Source organism: Thalia democratica, chromosome 5, assembly GCF_965202585.1.
Source record: "Thalia democratica chromosome 5, ktThaDemo2.hap1.1, whole genome shotgun sequence".
NCBI lineage: Eukaryota > Metazoa > Chordata > Thaliacea > Salpida > Salpidae > Thalia > Thalia democratica.
Window position 1 is genome coordinate 37,954,116 of NC_139169.1, and position 18,509 is coordinate 37,972,624.

General features: G+C 25.6%; 1 protein-coding gene across 1 annotated transcript; it reads right to left on the reverse strand.

Moving 5' to 3' along the window:
- Positions 1-10,151: 10,151 nt before the first annotated feature.
- Positions 10,152-17,821, reverse strand: LOC145836135 (monocarboxylate transporter 3-like). The gene is made up of 8 exons (XM_082943946.1): positions 17,664-17,821; positions 17,308-17,482; positions 16,021-16,142; positions 15,540-15,719; positions 15,216-15,376; positions 14,265-14,493; positions 13,977-14,093; positions 10,152-10,500 (listed from the first exon to the last, which is right to left on the reverse strand). The coding sequence occupies exons 1-8, from the start codon at positions 17,815-17,817 to the stop codon at positions 10,349-10,351; spliced, it is 1,290 nt and encodes a 429-aa protein (XP_082800072.1). The 5' UTR covers positions 17,818-17,821; the 3' UTR covers positions 10,152-10,348.
- Between the last annotated feature and the right edge of the window lie 688 nt (positions 17,822-18,509).

The window sequence follows — 18,509 nt, forward strand, 5'->3', positions numbered from 1 at the left end:
AAAGTTTGCTTTTTAAAAGCTTTTGCAAACAAACTGTTTTGTTAAGAGTATCAGTAATAGCACAACAATAAGTCATTTTCTATAAACACTTTTCAACTAAATGCTATAAAATTGGTAATAATAAAAACTAGATTAACATGATAGATTAATAAGCATTAGGCAATTCATTCAAGATGCTTAAGATAGTTTTTTCTTATATATTTGTCTACTTAAAGCTTTTATTTGTTTTACAGGGTTGCCTTTTTTTTCAAATTTTTTTCATGTTTTCCAAATTTTTCCAGGTTTTTAAAAGCTCACATTTCTGGGTCGATTTTAAGATTAAAGATAAATTTAAGTTAAGAAAACTGTGCTAGTCAGTATTAAAACATTAAAAAGATACTGTAACGCTATTTAAACATTTTTTTTTTAATTTTTTATGATGACAAAAATTTGTTATCTATGCAATAGATTTTCAAGTCAAATTGAAATTTTACTACTAAACATGTTAAAATTGTTAAAAATTCCAGGTTTTTCCAGAATTTTTTTGCCTAAGTTTTCAAATTCCAGGTAAAGTGGCCACCCTGTATTTTATTTATACTCAAAAATTTATAGACATCGTTAAAAACAAATAAACAATTTTATCAGGATTGAACTCTTTGAAGCAAAAACATTCAGCCTGAGTAATCAAAAAATAGTCTGATATACATCAATCTAGCCTGAGTTTATGAGAAAATTGAAAAACAATTAAAAATAGCACAAAATTTAAAAAACACTGTTACTTAAGCTTAGATGTCCAAATATAGCTAACTGATAACAAAAAGACATAAGAAAAACACATTTTTTAATGATTAACACATTAAAAAATAGCTTGATTATTTAAAAAAAATCAGAACTAGCCTAAATCAGGGTGAGTTTTACAAAAAAGTGTGAGTCAACCTTAGTATTGTGTTGAAAATTTCAAACTAGCTTGAGTTATATTTAGTAGTCGGAGTGTGTGACAACCATGTCTCATATATGATTAGAAAAAAGTCCATAAGAAAAATCCATGTAAATCAAGAGCTTTTTATGACTATTTTAACTTTGCTTGGGAAAATTCAGTGTTTTTTAGACTAAACTTAGGAAAATAGACTATTGTGATTAAACAATGTTTTCAAACAGATATCAAAAAAAAAAAACTATTTTTACAACAGAATTGCAATACCTATCAAGGCCAGGGGTCAACCTTATTTCACATACAAGTTGATGATCCAATTTGTAGATTTTTTCTTAGCTTATAATCAAACACTTTTGAGGCTTAAAAAAATAAATATAAACTTTCAGATTTAAGAAGTCTAAGCAATTTAGTTGAATAAGCTTCTAATGGAAAACACAAACTAAAAAAAACTAACTAAAACCATTTAATTTAAAATTTAACGTTTTTCAAAAATTTAAACTATCTTTTTAAAGTTTTTACAGTTGATCCCAAGTCAAACTTATTTTAACAATTATAATAAACAAAATGTTTTCATTAGAATAACTTTTTGAACGAAGGTCTATTATAGGATTTAATACTAATAAAATTACACCACAAAAGTCTGTACAACTATTTTTGTAATCCTCCTAAAAATTCAACAGATACAACCTTAGAATACATTAAAATCAAATAATTGTAAAGATTTACAAATATTGTTTTTTTTTAAGAAAATTCACTCCCTAACTCCAGTTTAACACGATTTGGGCCCACTGTGGGTTTCTAACTTAAAAAAAAAAAAAAAAAAAATTTTTGTTCAGTTTTTACTTACTGAAAAATTTGACAAAAAAGTACTTTTAGAGAGCTTTTAAAAAATTTTACTTGTCAGCTAGATAAAATGTCTGCAAATATTCTTGAACACTATATGCAAAACTTAGGCTAATTTAAAAAAAACTTCACAGAAGCTATTTTTGATTTTCTGAAAATGACTTAATGTTAATTGTATTAGGTAAAAATTCTTTTACATGTGGCAACTGTTACAAAAAAACATTCTGTAGATTTTAAGACATTTAAAAGGAAGTTTCACTTAAACAATTTTTGATCTTTTAAAAAAAATCTTAAACCACATGAAAAATTACATACAACCACAAAGTTGTGTTCTTTAAGTCTCAAAAAGTTTACATTCAGGTTGTTTTTGGAAGTTCAAAGTCCATGAAAGCTTTTTGTCAATCAGCTAAAATTTAGCACAAGTAGTTTTGTGTTGTTTGCCAAAAGAAACATAGCTGAAAACTCAAGGGTTGCGTTTTTTACAAGTACCCTAACACATTTGTGTTGATTTTTTTTTTCAAAATAAACCATGTCTCCTAAGTTAATTTATTTTGTATGATTTCTATAAAAAAAAGGTGGCCATTGGATTTTTGTAGTTTTTGTTTTGGTTTTCTAATTTTCTTAGAGACTTTTTAAAATACAAGTTTTTATTGACCCTTTGTGGAAAACAAACACAAAAGTTAAAATAAAAGCCTTAAATAGTATGAAATCACTTACTTAAGATACCAAAATTGGTGTTTTATTTTAATTAAAACTTTAAATAATATATATCATTGTTTTATATGATAGTTATTTGAAATCTAAATTAAATTTAATCATCTTATTAATAAAAGTTGTTCTAAACTCAAGTGATTTACTCCCCTCTGATTTAGATAAAAAAATTTCTTTATCTATAATAATATTATATTTAGTCTTTTATGCCCTTTGTTTGACTTTAGCTTAAAGTTTTATTTTTTTTGTGAAAAATAAACACATGTATTAGAAAAAATGTTAACTAAAACTTACCTTCTTAAAATTTTATTAACTTTTAATTTTTCTTTTGAATCTTTAAAAATAGTTATATCTTTAAAAAAAATCAATTTGATTTTTTAATTGTGCTATTTATTGTCAAATGTGTTGAGACTTATCTAACAAAAAAAAATCATTTATGATTTAAGTAGATTAAAAAAAAAACAGATATTTGATGTTTTATAACAACATATCTAAAAAATAATTACATATCATATAATCATATATTATATCGTAAGAACATTTAAAAAAATTGTATTGAAAATTGTGTTTAAGTCCTGTTATTGAGCCACAGGTTGATGAAATTTGGACATAGTTGGATACTAATTTAATGCACATCAATTTATGTTAAAAAAATAATTTAAAAATGAAATGTATCACAAGGTTCAGATTTGAGGTTTTATTATTTTTTTTACTTTCACAGGATTGCAACTCATTCAGTCAATAAAATGTCCTGAGTGATCAAAAACTGTCTTAAGTCATCCTGAGTTTTTTCAAAACCTTGGAAAAATTTTAACTTGTCAAAATTAATAAAATCTTCAACAAAATTGGTTAAAGAATAAAAAAGGATTGAAACTAAATCAACTTAATCTCATTTAATTTGTTCTGCAATCAGTAAAAAAACCTAAAACTATCCTGAGTTTTTCATAAAAAACAAAACTATCTTGAGTCAGCCTGAGTTTAAAATAAAATTCAAAATATCCTGAGTTATGCTGAGCTTTCTTGAGTCAACCTGAGCTTTTACCACAGTGTATTTCAAACTTTTGTACTAATTTCAACCTAAATTTGTTGCTGATTTAGTAATCAAAGATAATTATAATCTTTAGGGATCATAACATTTAAACTTTGTGTCAGTGTTGTTTCAACTTTTATATTAGGTTAGTTATTTAATTACCATTGTAGTGTTGTGGTCAAAGTACCAGAATCTGTATTAACATATCACAATCTAATATCTTTAAAAAATGTTTTAAAAATGCTTCTGTAAAAAAATTACAACAATCTTTAAAAAATTTGTTGTAACTTTATTTTAGTAACTTTGATTAACTATTATATATAAAACAATTTGCTATTCAAAAGTTTTATATTATTGTAATGGTATAACAGATTTACTACTGTTCCGTTTAGTTGAATATCAAATAATATAAAATCAATAAATCAGAAAGCAAATTAATGTATGTTTACATTTTTAATATAAACCAGCCACAGAGAGTGTGGGGGAGACTCAAGTCAAGACCTTTAAAATGTGGTTCCAGAATTGAACTGAATTACTATTTTATTGTTTAATGTAAAGTTGTTTTCAAACAATGTTTATTACTTCTTAATAAGTTTTTATTGATTAAAATTCAAAGTATTTAAATGTCATATTATTTTATACACTATTAAAAATATTTCTTTTATATTAAAATAGTGATTTAACAACATTCAAAGTAATTTTATAGCAAAGAGTATTTGACATTATTACTTTGTGCATGGTTATTTATTTGTTAGTGAATGATATGTTCTTAAATATAAATTATAACCAATAATTGTCATGCCTAGTTTACATAGAGTAGCAATTAGTAGCCTTCTTAAGTACTTTTAGTTTAATTTGTGTTTAAGTTTTATTATAGTTTACAGTGTGGTTGTACACTATTATCATAAAGTTTATCCTTAAGTAACCTACAATCCTTATAGGTTATATTAGTTTTAGACAATGTTTCCAAATATTAGTAACAGGGTTGCCATTGGTTTTTGGCAAATTTTCTAAAGGTTTTCAAAATATCTTCAATGTTTTTAAGAGTACATGTTTTTGGGTCTAATTTTACTTTAAAATTATATTTAAGGTAAAAAACCGTGTTAATAGTATAACAACATTGAAAAAATATTGGAAAGCTACTTAAAATGTGTTTTTTATACAAAAAATTTTTTGAAGATGACAAAAAAAAAATTTCATGATAGATTTTTTGTGTCAAATTGAAACTTTACTACTTAACATGTAAAAATGGTGTAAAATTTAAAGTTTTTCCAGGTTTTGTGGCAACCCTGTGGTAGTTAATAACAACACACTGATTTACAAATGACAAATTGTTATAACACAAGTTAAAAAATCACATACAGCTAAAAAAAAAAACTTTGAGTAGTACTTAAATTAGATTAGGTTAGTTTAAAGTTAACAATCTTGAATTAAATATTGATAAAACTCGAAGCATATACTTTTTCATCCAGTAAAAAATTTAAATTATAAATTTTGTTGTAAATATTATTAAAACTGTTTTAATTTTTAAGTTGATTAAAATAATTATCAGTAAAAATCTGATGAAATCATGTAGAAGTTTAAAAATTTAATGTAAAAACAAGAGGTTTTTTGTACCAAAAAGCCTATTTCTAAATGATGAATTGTTGTACTTAAGGGCATAGAGGTTAAAAAACATTCAAATAGATTTTGAAGTGTATTCATTGTACAAATAAAAAGGAAAAGTAAGCAGCTTATAAAAGTTATAAGTGTTTAAAGTTTGTTCACGTACAAATTAGGTGTTTAATGAAAATTTTTGAAATAGACTTAAACCTAAATTTTTAGTGTTGTTTTCAAAATTTTGATGAAGTACACAACAATCTAATTTAACAACTTAACCATCAACTTAATTATTTATTCAAAGACATATTTTTTCTTGCTTTTTTTTGTAGTTAATATAGTCTTAGTCATATATCATTAGCTTATCATAATAATAAGCTATGAACTTAAGTACTTATTCACTAGGACCAGATCAAATTGAAGGATTTTAGTTTAATTGAAGGATATTTGTTAAAAATAAAGTAAAAATATGACCGCTCACAAATTTTATTGAGTGGCTTCAGATTTCCACTAGTTTTTTGACTTTCTTGAAAAACATGCAAATTATTTGCATGATTTTCAAGCAATCCAAAAAAGTAGTGGAAATTTGGAGCTACCCACTGTTATTGATGGATTTGTGTGGATAAAAACTTTTAAACCATTGAAGCTACAAACCATTTACTTGTAAACACTTTGAAACATCAATTAACAAATAAAATATAAGTAGATTGCATAGCATGATATTACCATAAGTTTACTACAAAACTTTTAACTACTTAATATCTTGGTATGTTATATATTGAGTTATCATTGATGTTTAGGAAAAATAGATCTAGTCTAAATTTAAGCAATTTCGGTTATATGTAAATAGAAAAGTGTGATCACTAACAATTAAAATCAGTAGATTGGTGTGAAACAGACCTTTTGATCATTTGAGTAGATCTAAAGCCCTTATGAATATTGTACTTAACCAATATAGTTAGTTTCATTAAGTGTATGAAATTTTAAAACAGTTTTAAGTTCAAAAGTAAGTAGATGTAGTGGTTCAAATTTTAAATTTAATTGAATTGCAAATAGTATTTTTCAAATAGTAAAGTTCCCTAACATGAAAAAAGCTTTTGATAAGCAATTTGTAGACTATGCAATGAAATTAAGTATTTTTTGTTAACTAGTTATAACTATTTGCAAAAAAAAATTCTGATAATAAACATGTAAGACAAAAAACTGTTTTACATTGAAAAAAAATAAAGAACTTTAAAGTGCTCCTGTCTACCATTTTATACCTCATGATAGCTAGACTACAGGCGCCTGCCAAAGCGCCTACCGACAAACTAAAAATTTCATGATATAGACGCAAATGCCACTTTAAGGGCAATATTAAGTATCAGCAGGCAAAAGTTTGTAAGGAACGATATTTTATAATTAATGTCATAATTTTATACTAAGTGGGTGATCAATAAAAACGAGTTCGGTGGGAAATCCTGAACTAGCTAACTGAAAATTAAATGCTGTATAATCTTTAACAAATAAATACAAATTGATATATGATATTTTAAACCAGCGGCCCGCGAGCTGCTTTTGAGCTAAAAATATATAAATTAAATTTATAGATTAAAATACTTAAAAATTAAAGATTTTGTAATAATATAATTAGGCTCTTAATTTTATAAAAACTTATAACTTGTGCTCAACTATTGCTAAATATATCGTATTTTTAGTCTAAAATAATATTTTTCTACTGATCACTAGAAATTTATATAAATGAATGCGGCCCTCGAAGTTTTTTTTTAATAATGCGGCTCGCGAGCATTTTTCCTCGAAAAATTTGCCCGCGAGCTGCAAAAGGCTGCCGAATGCCGACTGCCGACCCTTGTTATAAAACAAAATATTAATTTTCAAATATCAATAAAAAAAATTATTCTTCTAAGTTTGAAACAATGTTACTGTTATTGCAAAAAAAAAGTGTAAATTGATTTGTTATACTTTTAAATTATTTACTTTTATAACTTCATTGAAAATAAACATTTACAAGGCAAAAACTTGGTGATAAAACATTTTTTAGGTATGCAATACCGGTTAGGTATACTTGCGTTTTGTCCAAAGAACATACTTAATCGGCATGTTACTGTACTTTGCTTTTTCTTTATGTAAATAAAATATACTTAAAAATCACTAGTTTCATATTATTCTGCATGTTAATTTTTAATTTGATTAATTAATTTAGTAAACTTCTTTCATCATTTCTATATCAAATAAAAAACTAAAAATCAAGTATACGATCTAACAGTTATACGTTTTCTCAAACTTTAATGAGTTAAGTTCAATTTTTTTTTTATTACCAATTGAACTAAGTTCAGTCTCTTATGTTTTTGTTAGTTATGCACATTAAACAAGTTTGTTATAAAAGATTATTAACTGTCAACTCAAAAACTATACAAAAAATAGTAGCTTAAAAATACTTTATTTTTAAATTATTTACTATATAATAAACATTATTATTTTAAATATATATATTATAGAACTTACACGACTTGTGAATAAACTTAAAATAAGAATCCAAATAGTCTAATTTACAACTTTAGTGTGTGTATAAAGAACTAATAAAACTTAAAACTGTATTTTATTGAACGACAAAAATACGCTCAAAATATTTGGTCCTAGGACCTGGTGCACGAAGAATCTTTCGGTTATCGAGTCGCACACCACGGATACCTTTTAATGTTATGTCCAGGACAACAATAGAATAATAATAGAAAAACTATAAAAAAAATTAAGTATGGAGTAGAAATTAAATAACTACGTAAAATAAAATAATACGTTATTAAGTTTTAAAACTTTTTCTCTAAATGTTTTTTTAATTTTGTTATAATTTGAGGGTATAATATTCTTTACCAACACTAAAACAATTTTAATCCACATCCAGGAAATAATATTTGTTCATTAAAGACTTTTTTAACTTCTAAAAGCTTAACACTAGTTTTTTTTTTAATAAACTAAGGGCGAAATTGGAGATAAATAAAAAAAAAATATTCGGTTATACAAATAGAATAATGTTTTTGTCAAAAGCTAGAGTTTAAAGCAAACAATAGGTTAGTTTTGGAAAAATATATGTAAAAGTTAATACTTTTTTTTTAGTAAAAAGTTATTTTAATAGTATTTTGTTTTGTACTTATCAATTATTAAAACATACTAGGCTATTTTTTTAAGGGAACGGGTCAGAAAAGCACGGGTGACACTTTAGCACAGAGTGACACTTTAGCACGGGGTGACACTTTAGCACAGAGTGACCTTTTAGCACAGAGTGACACTTTAGCACAAATTGACACTTTGGCACGGAGTGACACTTTAACACGGAGTGACACTTTAGCACGGAGCGACACTTTAGCACGGCGTTTATTTAGCACGTAGAGACACTTAAGCACAGGGTGACACTTTAGCACGGCGTCACTTTAGCACGTAGTGACACTTTATCACGGAGTGACATATTAGCACGGCGTCACTTTAGCACAGAGTGACACATTAGCACGGAGTGACATTTTAGCACGGCGTCACTTTAGCACGAAGTGACACTTTAGCACGGCGTCACTTTAGTATGGACTAACACTCTTTTTTATGCGTACATACATTAAAGTTATAAAAACAAACTATGCAACATGTAGAATAAAAGTTAAAAAGTTTTAATATGTTAAAAGTTAAAGTTTTAACTAAAAACCTATCTTATCTTTTTATAATAATATTAAAACAGATTAACAAATTGTTTTAACTTATTTAACAAAACATTTTAACGAAGGCATTTTCAAAACTTTTAGTTTTGTGTTTTGAACTTAAAACTAGTTGTATAAAACTAGCCACATAAATAAGCTCAAGGTTATTTTACCATTTTAATTAGCTTAAATTCATTTTAGTTATTAAATATAAAAATTAATAACTATTGATAAATAAATTGCCTTCGATTTTTAAACACCGATAACTAAAAACATTAAAATTCATATATGTTTGAATATCGCAATACAAAAAGATGTTAAGTTCCTCTACTTCTACATCTACGTGTGTCGCAAATTTTAATACGAATGTATGTGTTATAAGATTTATGTATAGACTACTGCAAAGGTGAATAAACTTATTTTACATAGTTTATTCTATATAGCTTTTTTATTCTTTTAGAATTTTAATAAACAGCATAAATAAAATTTTTACTAGCAAAACTCTTTTATTGATTTTTTAAGACGATAGTTTTAAAAGTTTTAGGATTCATGTTTTCATTTTTTAGTTTTTAAGCTTGATAAATATAAAAAACTTGAACATCATTTATAGGTACAGTCTAAAAATTCATATAACATAAAATTACTGACTCAAATAAAAAAAATTTACGGTTAAAGAAGTTTTCTTAACAAAAAAATACAAATGAACAAACGTTAATTTGATCGGTCTACTTATTAAACTAAATATTATTTAAAAACAAAACTATATTGTAGAAACTTTAGACAAATCTGACTGTGAACTAAATAAAAAGAATCAGAAAGGCTTTATAGCTTAGAAATAACTATCAAATGAAATATAAACCAAAATACTTATTCACAAAGATTTCATCATTCACTTGATATCATCAATGTAATAAACGGCTTTACAATATTACTACCTACGAATGATTTCTCTAATTATAAATCTTAATTAATTCTAAAAGGCTACCAAGCTTTGTCTTAAATTTACTCCTTGCTTAACTAGAATTTAAATAAAAATAACTTTGGTAGATATACTTCCCTTTAATTTCACAGTTTAAAGTGCCTAAAATTCTTAATCAACAGGATGCTGAATAAGTAAAGTTAAGTTTTAAACATTTTAACAAATATATTCTTAACTACTATTTAATTTAATTGCATAAAAGTACCGAATGTACTAAAGTGAAGCTGTGCTTTTCTGACACCTACCCATATTTTTGTTAATCATAATTCATAATTCAATTATAACACATAGCACTCGATACATAAACTTAAATCTGTTTTTATCTTAACTAAATTAAAATTAAGTGCTTAGATAATTATTGTTAGTATATAAATGACAACAAAGAAATTTGAACACTGTAGTTTATCAATAAAAAATCAGTTGTATTGCTTAAGTTTGTCAAATAGTGAAACAGGTAATTAAAAAAAAGATTAAATTTACTCTGAAAACACAACAAAGAAAAAGTTACGTTACTCAAAATTATTCCTTGTCGCTTTTTTTTGTTGTACACTTGAAAAAAAGTTATATTATGTTTTTAAAGATAGTCACAGCTATTTTAGTGAATATTTGTCCACAGCCTTCTTGGTTGCTACCATGACAACGGCGCTGGCGATAAAACATGATCCCGCGAAATAAAAGGGCAACTCGTAAGAGTTGGTTGCATCGAATAATGCTCCTGCTAAAGTTGGTCCTGCTACTGCACCTGAAACGTATTCTAGTGGTGTTGATATAAATCATAAAGTAAAATAAAATTTGTTTAAGTAACCTCTCGCTTATTTACGCACATTGTGTCCACAGACAAAATGCGTAAAGATATGAGAGATAGAGGTACCAAATATACTTACTATAATGGCTGTTTTTTTATATTGCTTCTAGTTACAAGCAGACTTGGGACTTTCCCACTTTTAACAGTTTGTTTACTCAAGTTATAAATATGAAAACAAAAGATAAAACTATACATATATTAAATAAAAAAAATTTAAATTTATGTAAAACAATAATACTTGTAGAAAATTTTTACTAATTTAAAGATAAGTAGATTTTGTCTTTATCTTTATTTATATGTGACTTATTTGATAAGTAACATTTATATTTTATTCTACATAGCAAATTCAATTTATAATTAAGCATTTGTTTACAATTATAAAATGGTTGTTATATAAGTCTATAAGGTTGTTATATAAGTCTATATTAAAATTTGTTTCTATTGCTTTTTAAAAAAATATGCATTTGGTGCTGTAATGGATTACTTCTTTTGAACAAAAATATATAAAATATAAGAAAAGTATTTAATTAAAATTGTTTATGTTACTACAACTTTTTTACAAAGTTTACAAAGTCTAAAGGTATAGAGAGGTGAGTTAGCATTTAAAAACATATATTAAATAAAAAATATACAATAAACTTAATTTGTGCAAATTAAAAAAAACATCAAAATTTTTATTTTTTAAACATTTTAGAATTCTAAAATGCGTAACTAAACGAGAGTGCGTAAAGATGCGAGAGGTTACTGTAATTTTAATAAAGTCTACTTAATATATAACACATTTTTCTATAACTAATATTATTTTAAGTGTTGTTAAAGCACTTTCTTTTTGTATTGAGGTGGAAAAAAGTATATTTCGATGCAACTTTAAGAAGAAATATTTAGTTTCAAATAGACATTTATTTGATTTACTTAAACTTACCATACTGTTTTAGATTTAACAAGCTATACCTTATTGTTTTCTTAGATTTTACTAGTATATTATATTATTACAAGAAAATAAAAAGATAAAGTTTTTATAAACTACAGCACGCGTTTGGGAACGACAATAAAACCTCTGACCCACGGCGTATTTTTAGCTTAAAAAATAATGATATCAAAGAAAATTGAGCCTTTTAGGAAAAATTTATACTTTAAATTTTTCTCTTAGTTGATTTTTAGTACAAATTAATGCTTATTAAATATTTATTTTACAACAATCCCTTTTTAGTAGTTTTTTTACATTTAGGAATATAGATTTTGAAGCATAAAACACAATAAGATTCGGTTTTATAAAATTTTGTATTAAATCTAGCCTGACAACTAAAAAGGTTTTCAATTACCGTAAAGCGTTTCTATGCGTATCTATACGCAAATTCGTATCAAGTTATACCTACTTGTTAAATGGTGCTATTTGTTTTAATGAATTTTTATCGGTGAATTATATTCTTCGACATAAATAAATGATAAGACTAATACTACAAATAGTCTAGCTATTTTATTCTTACTTTGCAACATTTGGTTTTTTTTTATCAATAAAAATTAGCTTAGTTTACGATTTAAACTACTAAATACTGATACGTAGCTATAACAAAATTAAGAAATAGACTATAATTTAAACAAAAAGTAAGAGAAGCTAGCCAAATTATTTCACTGTAGTGTAAGAACGGTATAAATATTATTAGTGCAAAGTTCATTTAAAACCGATTTAAATTGTTTAATTATCTTCCATAGTACGCACTATGAGATTGCCTGCGGAAATCTTCTGTTTTGATGTCTTTAAAATCAAATTCAGAGTTATAAAAGTTGTGTAAAGCGATACTTACTTCTTTTTTAATTGTTTTTGTTATTCATTTTGAGATTCAAGTATTTAAGAAGTTTTTAAAGTTAGAATGTGATTAGCTTTTATTAAGTTTAGTGTGTTGAATTTAGTGTTATTATACTTATTTAAGTTTTTATAACACTTAGATTGATTTTTAATTAACAAAAAAGTCAACTTTAGTTTGAACCCCGTTTTTCAGATAACTGTGGTATTTGTTTCAATAAACGAAATAAAACAAGAATAGTTGATACTATTTATTAACTATAACTAATTAAAATTATATAATTTAATAACCATAGTATTTTCATAACAACTAATATGTTAAATATATAAACAAGAAAAATTTTACTTCAGCCGTAATGTTTGCTCAAATAAACAGCAAACTTTTTTTGTTTCAGCGTCTAGTTTTACTAGAACAAATTAGTGAAGTATTAGTTTACGAGCTTGAACTTGGCTTGAATGGCTTTTTTTGTAATTTTTTTTAACCCAAACTTTAAAACCAATTATTTTCAATTTCTTAAATGCTAACTTGAATTTTTTTTTAATTCTAAAGAACGTTCTTTTGCATAGCGTTTTACAATAATTTTCATCGAATTGGGGTTTTACTTTTGTAGTGGGGGCCCTTTAAAAATTTAATATTCATTTTTCATATTTTTTAATTATAACAGATTTATTAAATGGAATTTTAAGACGTTATTAAGTTTTTTTTTCAAAAAATTTTTTTAATAACATATGCTTAAATAACTTTTTCGGAAAAGTTTCAGATTTGCACGGTTTTGGTTTTGTTTTTACATGGTTTTATAGGTAAAGAAAATATTTTTTTTTTAATCTTATTTTTTACAGACTTATATTATTAAGTTTTATAACATTATTATATTTTTTCCAACTTATTATTATTTTTTAAATTTATGACCCATACAAGTTTCACCTTAATTTTTTTGTTTACGTAGTTTGAGGGATTTCTTGACCAGTTGCTAAGAATTTAGGTAAAACTTAAATAGGTCAATTATTTGAAAATATATAATATTATGGAAAAATATAACAACGTTATAAAACTTAATTATATAAAGCTGTTAAATATAACACTTATTAAAATAATAATTTACTCTTGCTATACAACCATGTAAAAAAAAACAAAACCGTACAAATTTGGAACTTTTCTGAAAAATTTATTTGAGCATATGTTATAAAAAAAAATTTTGAAAAAAAAAAAAAAACAATTTTATAAAACTGAATTTAATAAGTATTTTTATAATAGAAAAATTTGAAAAAAATAAATATTTTTGAGGAAAAACGTTGCAAACTGAAAAAATGCAAAAAAAACTATAAATTTAAAGGGGTCCCACCACAGAATTAAAAAACCCCAATTCGATGAAAATTATTGTGAAAAGCTAAGCATAAGAACATTCTTTAGAATAAAAAAAAGTTCCAAGTTAGCATTAAAGAAATTGAAATTAATTGGTTTTAAAGTTTGGTTAAAAAAAAATATTACAAAAAAAAAACATTCAAGCCATGTTTACGCTCGTTATTAATTTGTTATACTTTTTATCCTACAAAAATTACGTTTTTATAAAACTTACAAACTAAGAAAAGCGACAATAAAAATTCTTACCAATTGATTTTCCAACGTACACGTAAGTCCATACACGGTTTACGTACAAACTTCCGAACAACTTGTGACCTGTGACGTATATCATCGAGTTCGCCTGACCTGACGTCATTCCACAACCTACGTGTTATTAGTTTTTAAAAGTAAATAAATAACTATAAATTTATCACACCTATAAAGAATAAGCATTTAATAAAAAGCATAACATTTAAAGTGTTCAAATATAAAAACAAAAAAGACTAAATCTTAAAGAAATATAGTGAACAAAGCATAAGTGCCATGTCAACTCACAAAACGCGTAAAAATACATCCAATTGAAGTTGTTGATGGGAATAGTTACTATGGTAACGACCCCGGAAGCTGTTGCGAAAATGGCGTATATGTAAGTCAGGTTTATCCGGCTTCGTTCGGCAATAAAGCCTCCAAAAAGACGTCCCACAAATTCGACAACGCCGAAAACAATCATTATGCTGTTTGCTTGGATTGTAGAGGCACTGAACGTCGTTTTCGCATATTTTATCTGTTTTAACGTGTAGTTTATTTAGCATTAAACCAATTTAAAGTGTTTACTTTATGGCTGATAAAGTTTACAAGTATTAACTTAGAAAAACCTTCAAACAGAATATTTCTACTGCATTTATTTTATTTTTAAGCGACAAAGCTTAAGATCTATAGGCTATTGCACTATTAAAAATTTAAAACTATAATACATACCTCAATAAGTTGTTTTTTAATCAAACAACTAACTGTTTATTTTCATATCTTTTTATTTTCAACGAACACAAGCGATGTTTACAAACAAAAGTAAAGTTTAAATACGATAGAAACAATAATGATTTTTTCTTAAGCTAATTTTTTTAACTAATTTAACATTAGTTCCTTAAACAATTAAAATATTATTTTTCTTTATAACTGTTTTTTTATTTCAGTGAGAGAATATGTAAGCCGGAAGTGCAATTTTATGTTTTGTTAAACAACAGCTGTTTCGACCGACAATAAAGTGCCAGCCTCCTCAGGCTTCAACAAAACCATGAAATTAGCACGTTACGTCATACTATAAATATAATGAAAAACTCTTCATGAGTAAAAGTAAAAAGTTATCAATTGATGGTTTGCATTTAACTAGATTAACTGTTAGTGCAAATTGTAGATTATTCAAATTAAAAATTTAAATGCTACATATTTATTCATATAATTTTTTATAAGTTTTGAAGTTTATTGATTAAAAAAGCAAATATTTACAATGAATATAAACGGAAACACAAAGGAGACGCTCCACAGAATGGTGGCAAGTATCCACAAAAAGACTCCTGGATTCATAAGCATTCTCGGTGTACTCAACTCAATTACTTCATCTTCTTTACTTTTCACCTCATTCTTTTCTTTGTTGTTTGCTTCAGTTGCTTATAACATTAAGTATTTTAATACTAAGATAGCGATTAAAATCCATACTTTTGATAAAGTAAAAAATGAAACTGTGAAAATAAGAACCGAAAATAGCGGCTTTTAATAAAATAAATAAATGTTAGCGTCCGCAAATCAAAATAAGTTAAATTCCAAACAGACTTTGCAGCTCGACAAAATCAACAGAATTTTGATTTTGTGGTTTTTCGTCGACTGGTTCGCGGTACATGGAAACACCGACCACCGCAGTGGAGATGACGTAAGCGCACATTATTCTGACCGCCTTTCTCCATCCGTGCTCATCGACTAAGTAGCCCATAAAGGGATTAATAGCCAGACTGCCTGCGTAAATTGACGACTAAAATGAATAGGAAAAATAAACCCATAGTAAAATCTTAAAAACAATTTAAAAGTTATTTGTATCTATAAAAAAGTCGTTAAAAAGTTTTAATAACGTTTTGTTAGATTGTTCAACTATATTTAAATGCTTTAATTAAAAGCAGCTTATTACACTTTTTTTTTTATTCAAAAAGGTTTAATAAATATCTAGTTAAAGTTATACCTAAACAGTTTTAGACCTATACTAACACTTTCAAACTTAAAAAATAATACCTTTAAATTTTTTTTGATAATAAAAACATACCAATAGACAGTCCTGTGGTGGCGAGACAAGTTGCCAATCCTTTGTTTTTCTCTTTGAAATGCGAGCCAATCAGAATCATTGAAGGATTGAAAAATAAGTTGGCTCCGATTCCAATTAGTGAACTTAAAAATAAAGCTTGGCTCAGTATAATGTTTTCAAGGTTTATGTTACGTTTGTAAAAGTTATAAGCTTGTTACGTTGCTTTAATAAGGCATTACATGGTAGTTTAAAATATTTTTTATAAGTTAAATAAACTATGTTTCAATTTTTCCCATCATATCACGTAAAAAAGACAATGACATTTTTGCAAACTGGAATATAATACCAAATTTGTTGTACAAAATTGGATAGAGTTTGATTTTTTTGTTTTAAAAACTTTTATCTGTTCTAAGCATTTTAAAAGTTATGTTAGTTAGGCCAGTTTTTATTTATTCAAGTCAAAACTTTTAATAAAAATATACATTATAATTAACTCAAAATTAAAAACTATTAAACTACGTAAAACCAACATAAAATACCTACATACATTGCTTTTTTAAATTTTCTTTGATATGGTAAAAAGTTTCTGAAAAATAAATAATTTTTTTGAAAGCTGAAAATGTTTGATACTTTATTTAATTTTATTTAACTTACTTTTATTTAAAACTTAATGGTACTTATATAGTATTTTTTAGGTTAATTAACAATTATAAAACTAAAATAACTTTGGAAAACTTTACCTTGATTTTCTAAGCTAAAGCAAAAATGATTAAGAAGCTAAAAACTAGAAAACAGAAAGTTCTATTCGTAAGGCCGAAAACTTTTTTTGAGAACTTTGTAAGCAATATTTGATGCTTATTTATTAATTTTATCTAAATTTACTTTTAAAAATCTTTTAACAGTAACAAATTCTAAATGTTTATAAACTTTTCTTGCTTTTTTGATAAACACTAAACCATATCAAAGAATATTGGTGAAAAGAAAAAGTAAATACTTCAGGGATTTTAAATAGGTATGCAAAATAATTTTGAAAAAAAACTGTGACATATTTTGAGTAGTTATAAGACTGAAAAACAGCAAAAGCTAGATAGATTCTAACTTACCTAATTTTTACAATACTTAAAAACAGAATGAAAGATATTTATTTTTCTGAAAACGAGAAACCTAGTTCTATTTAATTATGTTTAATATTTCGCTCGGTTTTCTAGTCTCAAAAAGTTTAATGACCACTTGATTATAACTTTCAACCCAATGTGAATGCTAGAATTCACTCAACCCATTAAAAAGTGTAAATTTTCAGAATAAAACCTGTAAGTGAACAGAAGCAAATAAATATTCTTGACGTAAGAGCTTGATATTATGCCAATAAGTACCAACGAGAAGCCAATGATACAAGCATTACGAACTCCTATCCTCTTCATTACAATAAAACTGACTGGACTAAAACAAAATGTAAATCCGAAAGTTAGAGAACCAACAAAACCTGGAACAGTTAAACTAGAGTAAAAAAAATAAAATGTTTTTTAGCGAGTTTCACTAAAAAAACTTCAAAATTAAGCTCTATCTTTATTACGATAATAAAATGCAATTATGCTTAATATTAAATAAATGAATTTTTTTTACAAAAATTTAACAAAGAAAAGTGTTTTAATTATTATTCTTACCTGTTAAAGCCTCAGAACTTTCAAATTCACTCCGTAAAGACTGCGTCAAGTTTCCATAGCTTTGGACAAAACCCCCTAGTCCTGTTAGCACGAAGCAAAAAGCTCCAACCACAAACCAGCCCTTGTATTTTGACCAAATTTCGCTTAACTTCATATTTATATCTAAATATCATATTTTCATGAAACTTTCAAACCGTTAAGTTCAAATAAGTGCGATAGCTGCTTTAATAAACTTACGGTACTGAACTTTAAAATATAGATTTATTATATAACATTTTTTGTCTAGCAAAGATCTGTAGTTATGTTCTATATTACTGAACTGTCTAAATTTTATCAAATCAGATGTTGATTGATTGAATGTCAGATATTCAAGTAATCTATTTTTTAAAACAAAACATTCAATAGTTGATATAAACTATACAGTTCATTGTTCTATTTTAGCCCTGAGCGTTATGAAAACGAATCAGAATTACGTCATTTCTTGAGAGATTTCAATTTTGGAAGAAGCATCACTTTTGGACTTGTAGCAACTTCTACAAGCGTGGTTGTTAATAAACGAAATTCATTCTTTCGGTTTTCAATTACTATGTGTAAAAAAGGAGGAAAAAAATCAACATTTTTTTTTTGCATGGTTTATCTAAGAAATTTCTAAGTATAAAAACAGGTTTGAACAAACCACTGCAATCATCAAACCACAAGCCAATGTTTTGACCAGCTTTGAAAATCTGTTTTGTGGTAAAAAAAATTCTAAAAGTTTGCATGTACTAATTTACATACTTTTTTTTTATGTAACTTATTGATCACTTATTTTGAAATTTTAAGAACTGCAGATCTTTTGTAAACAAT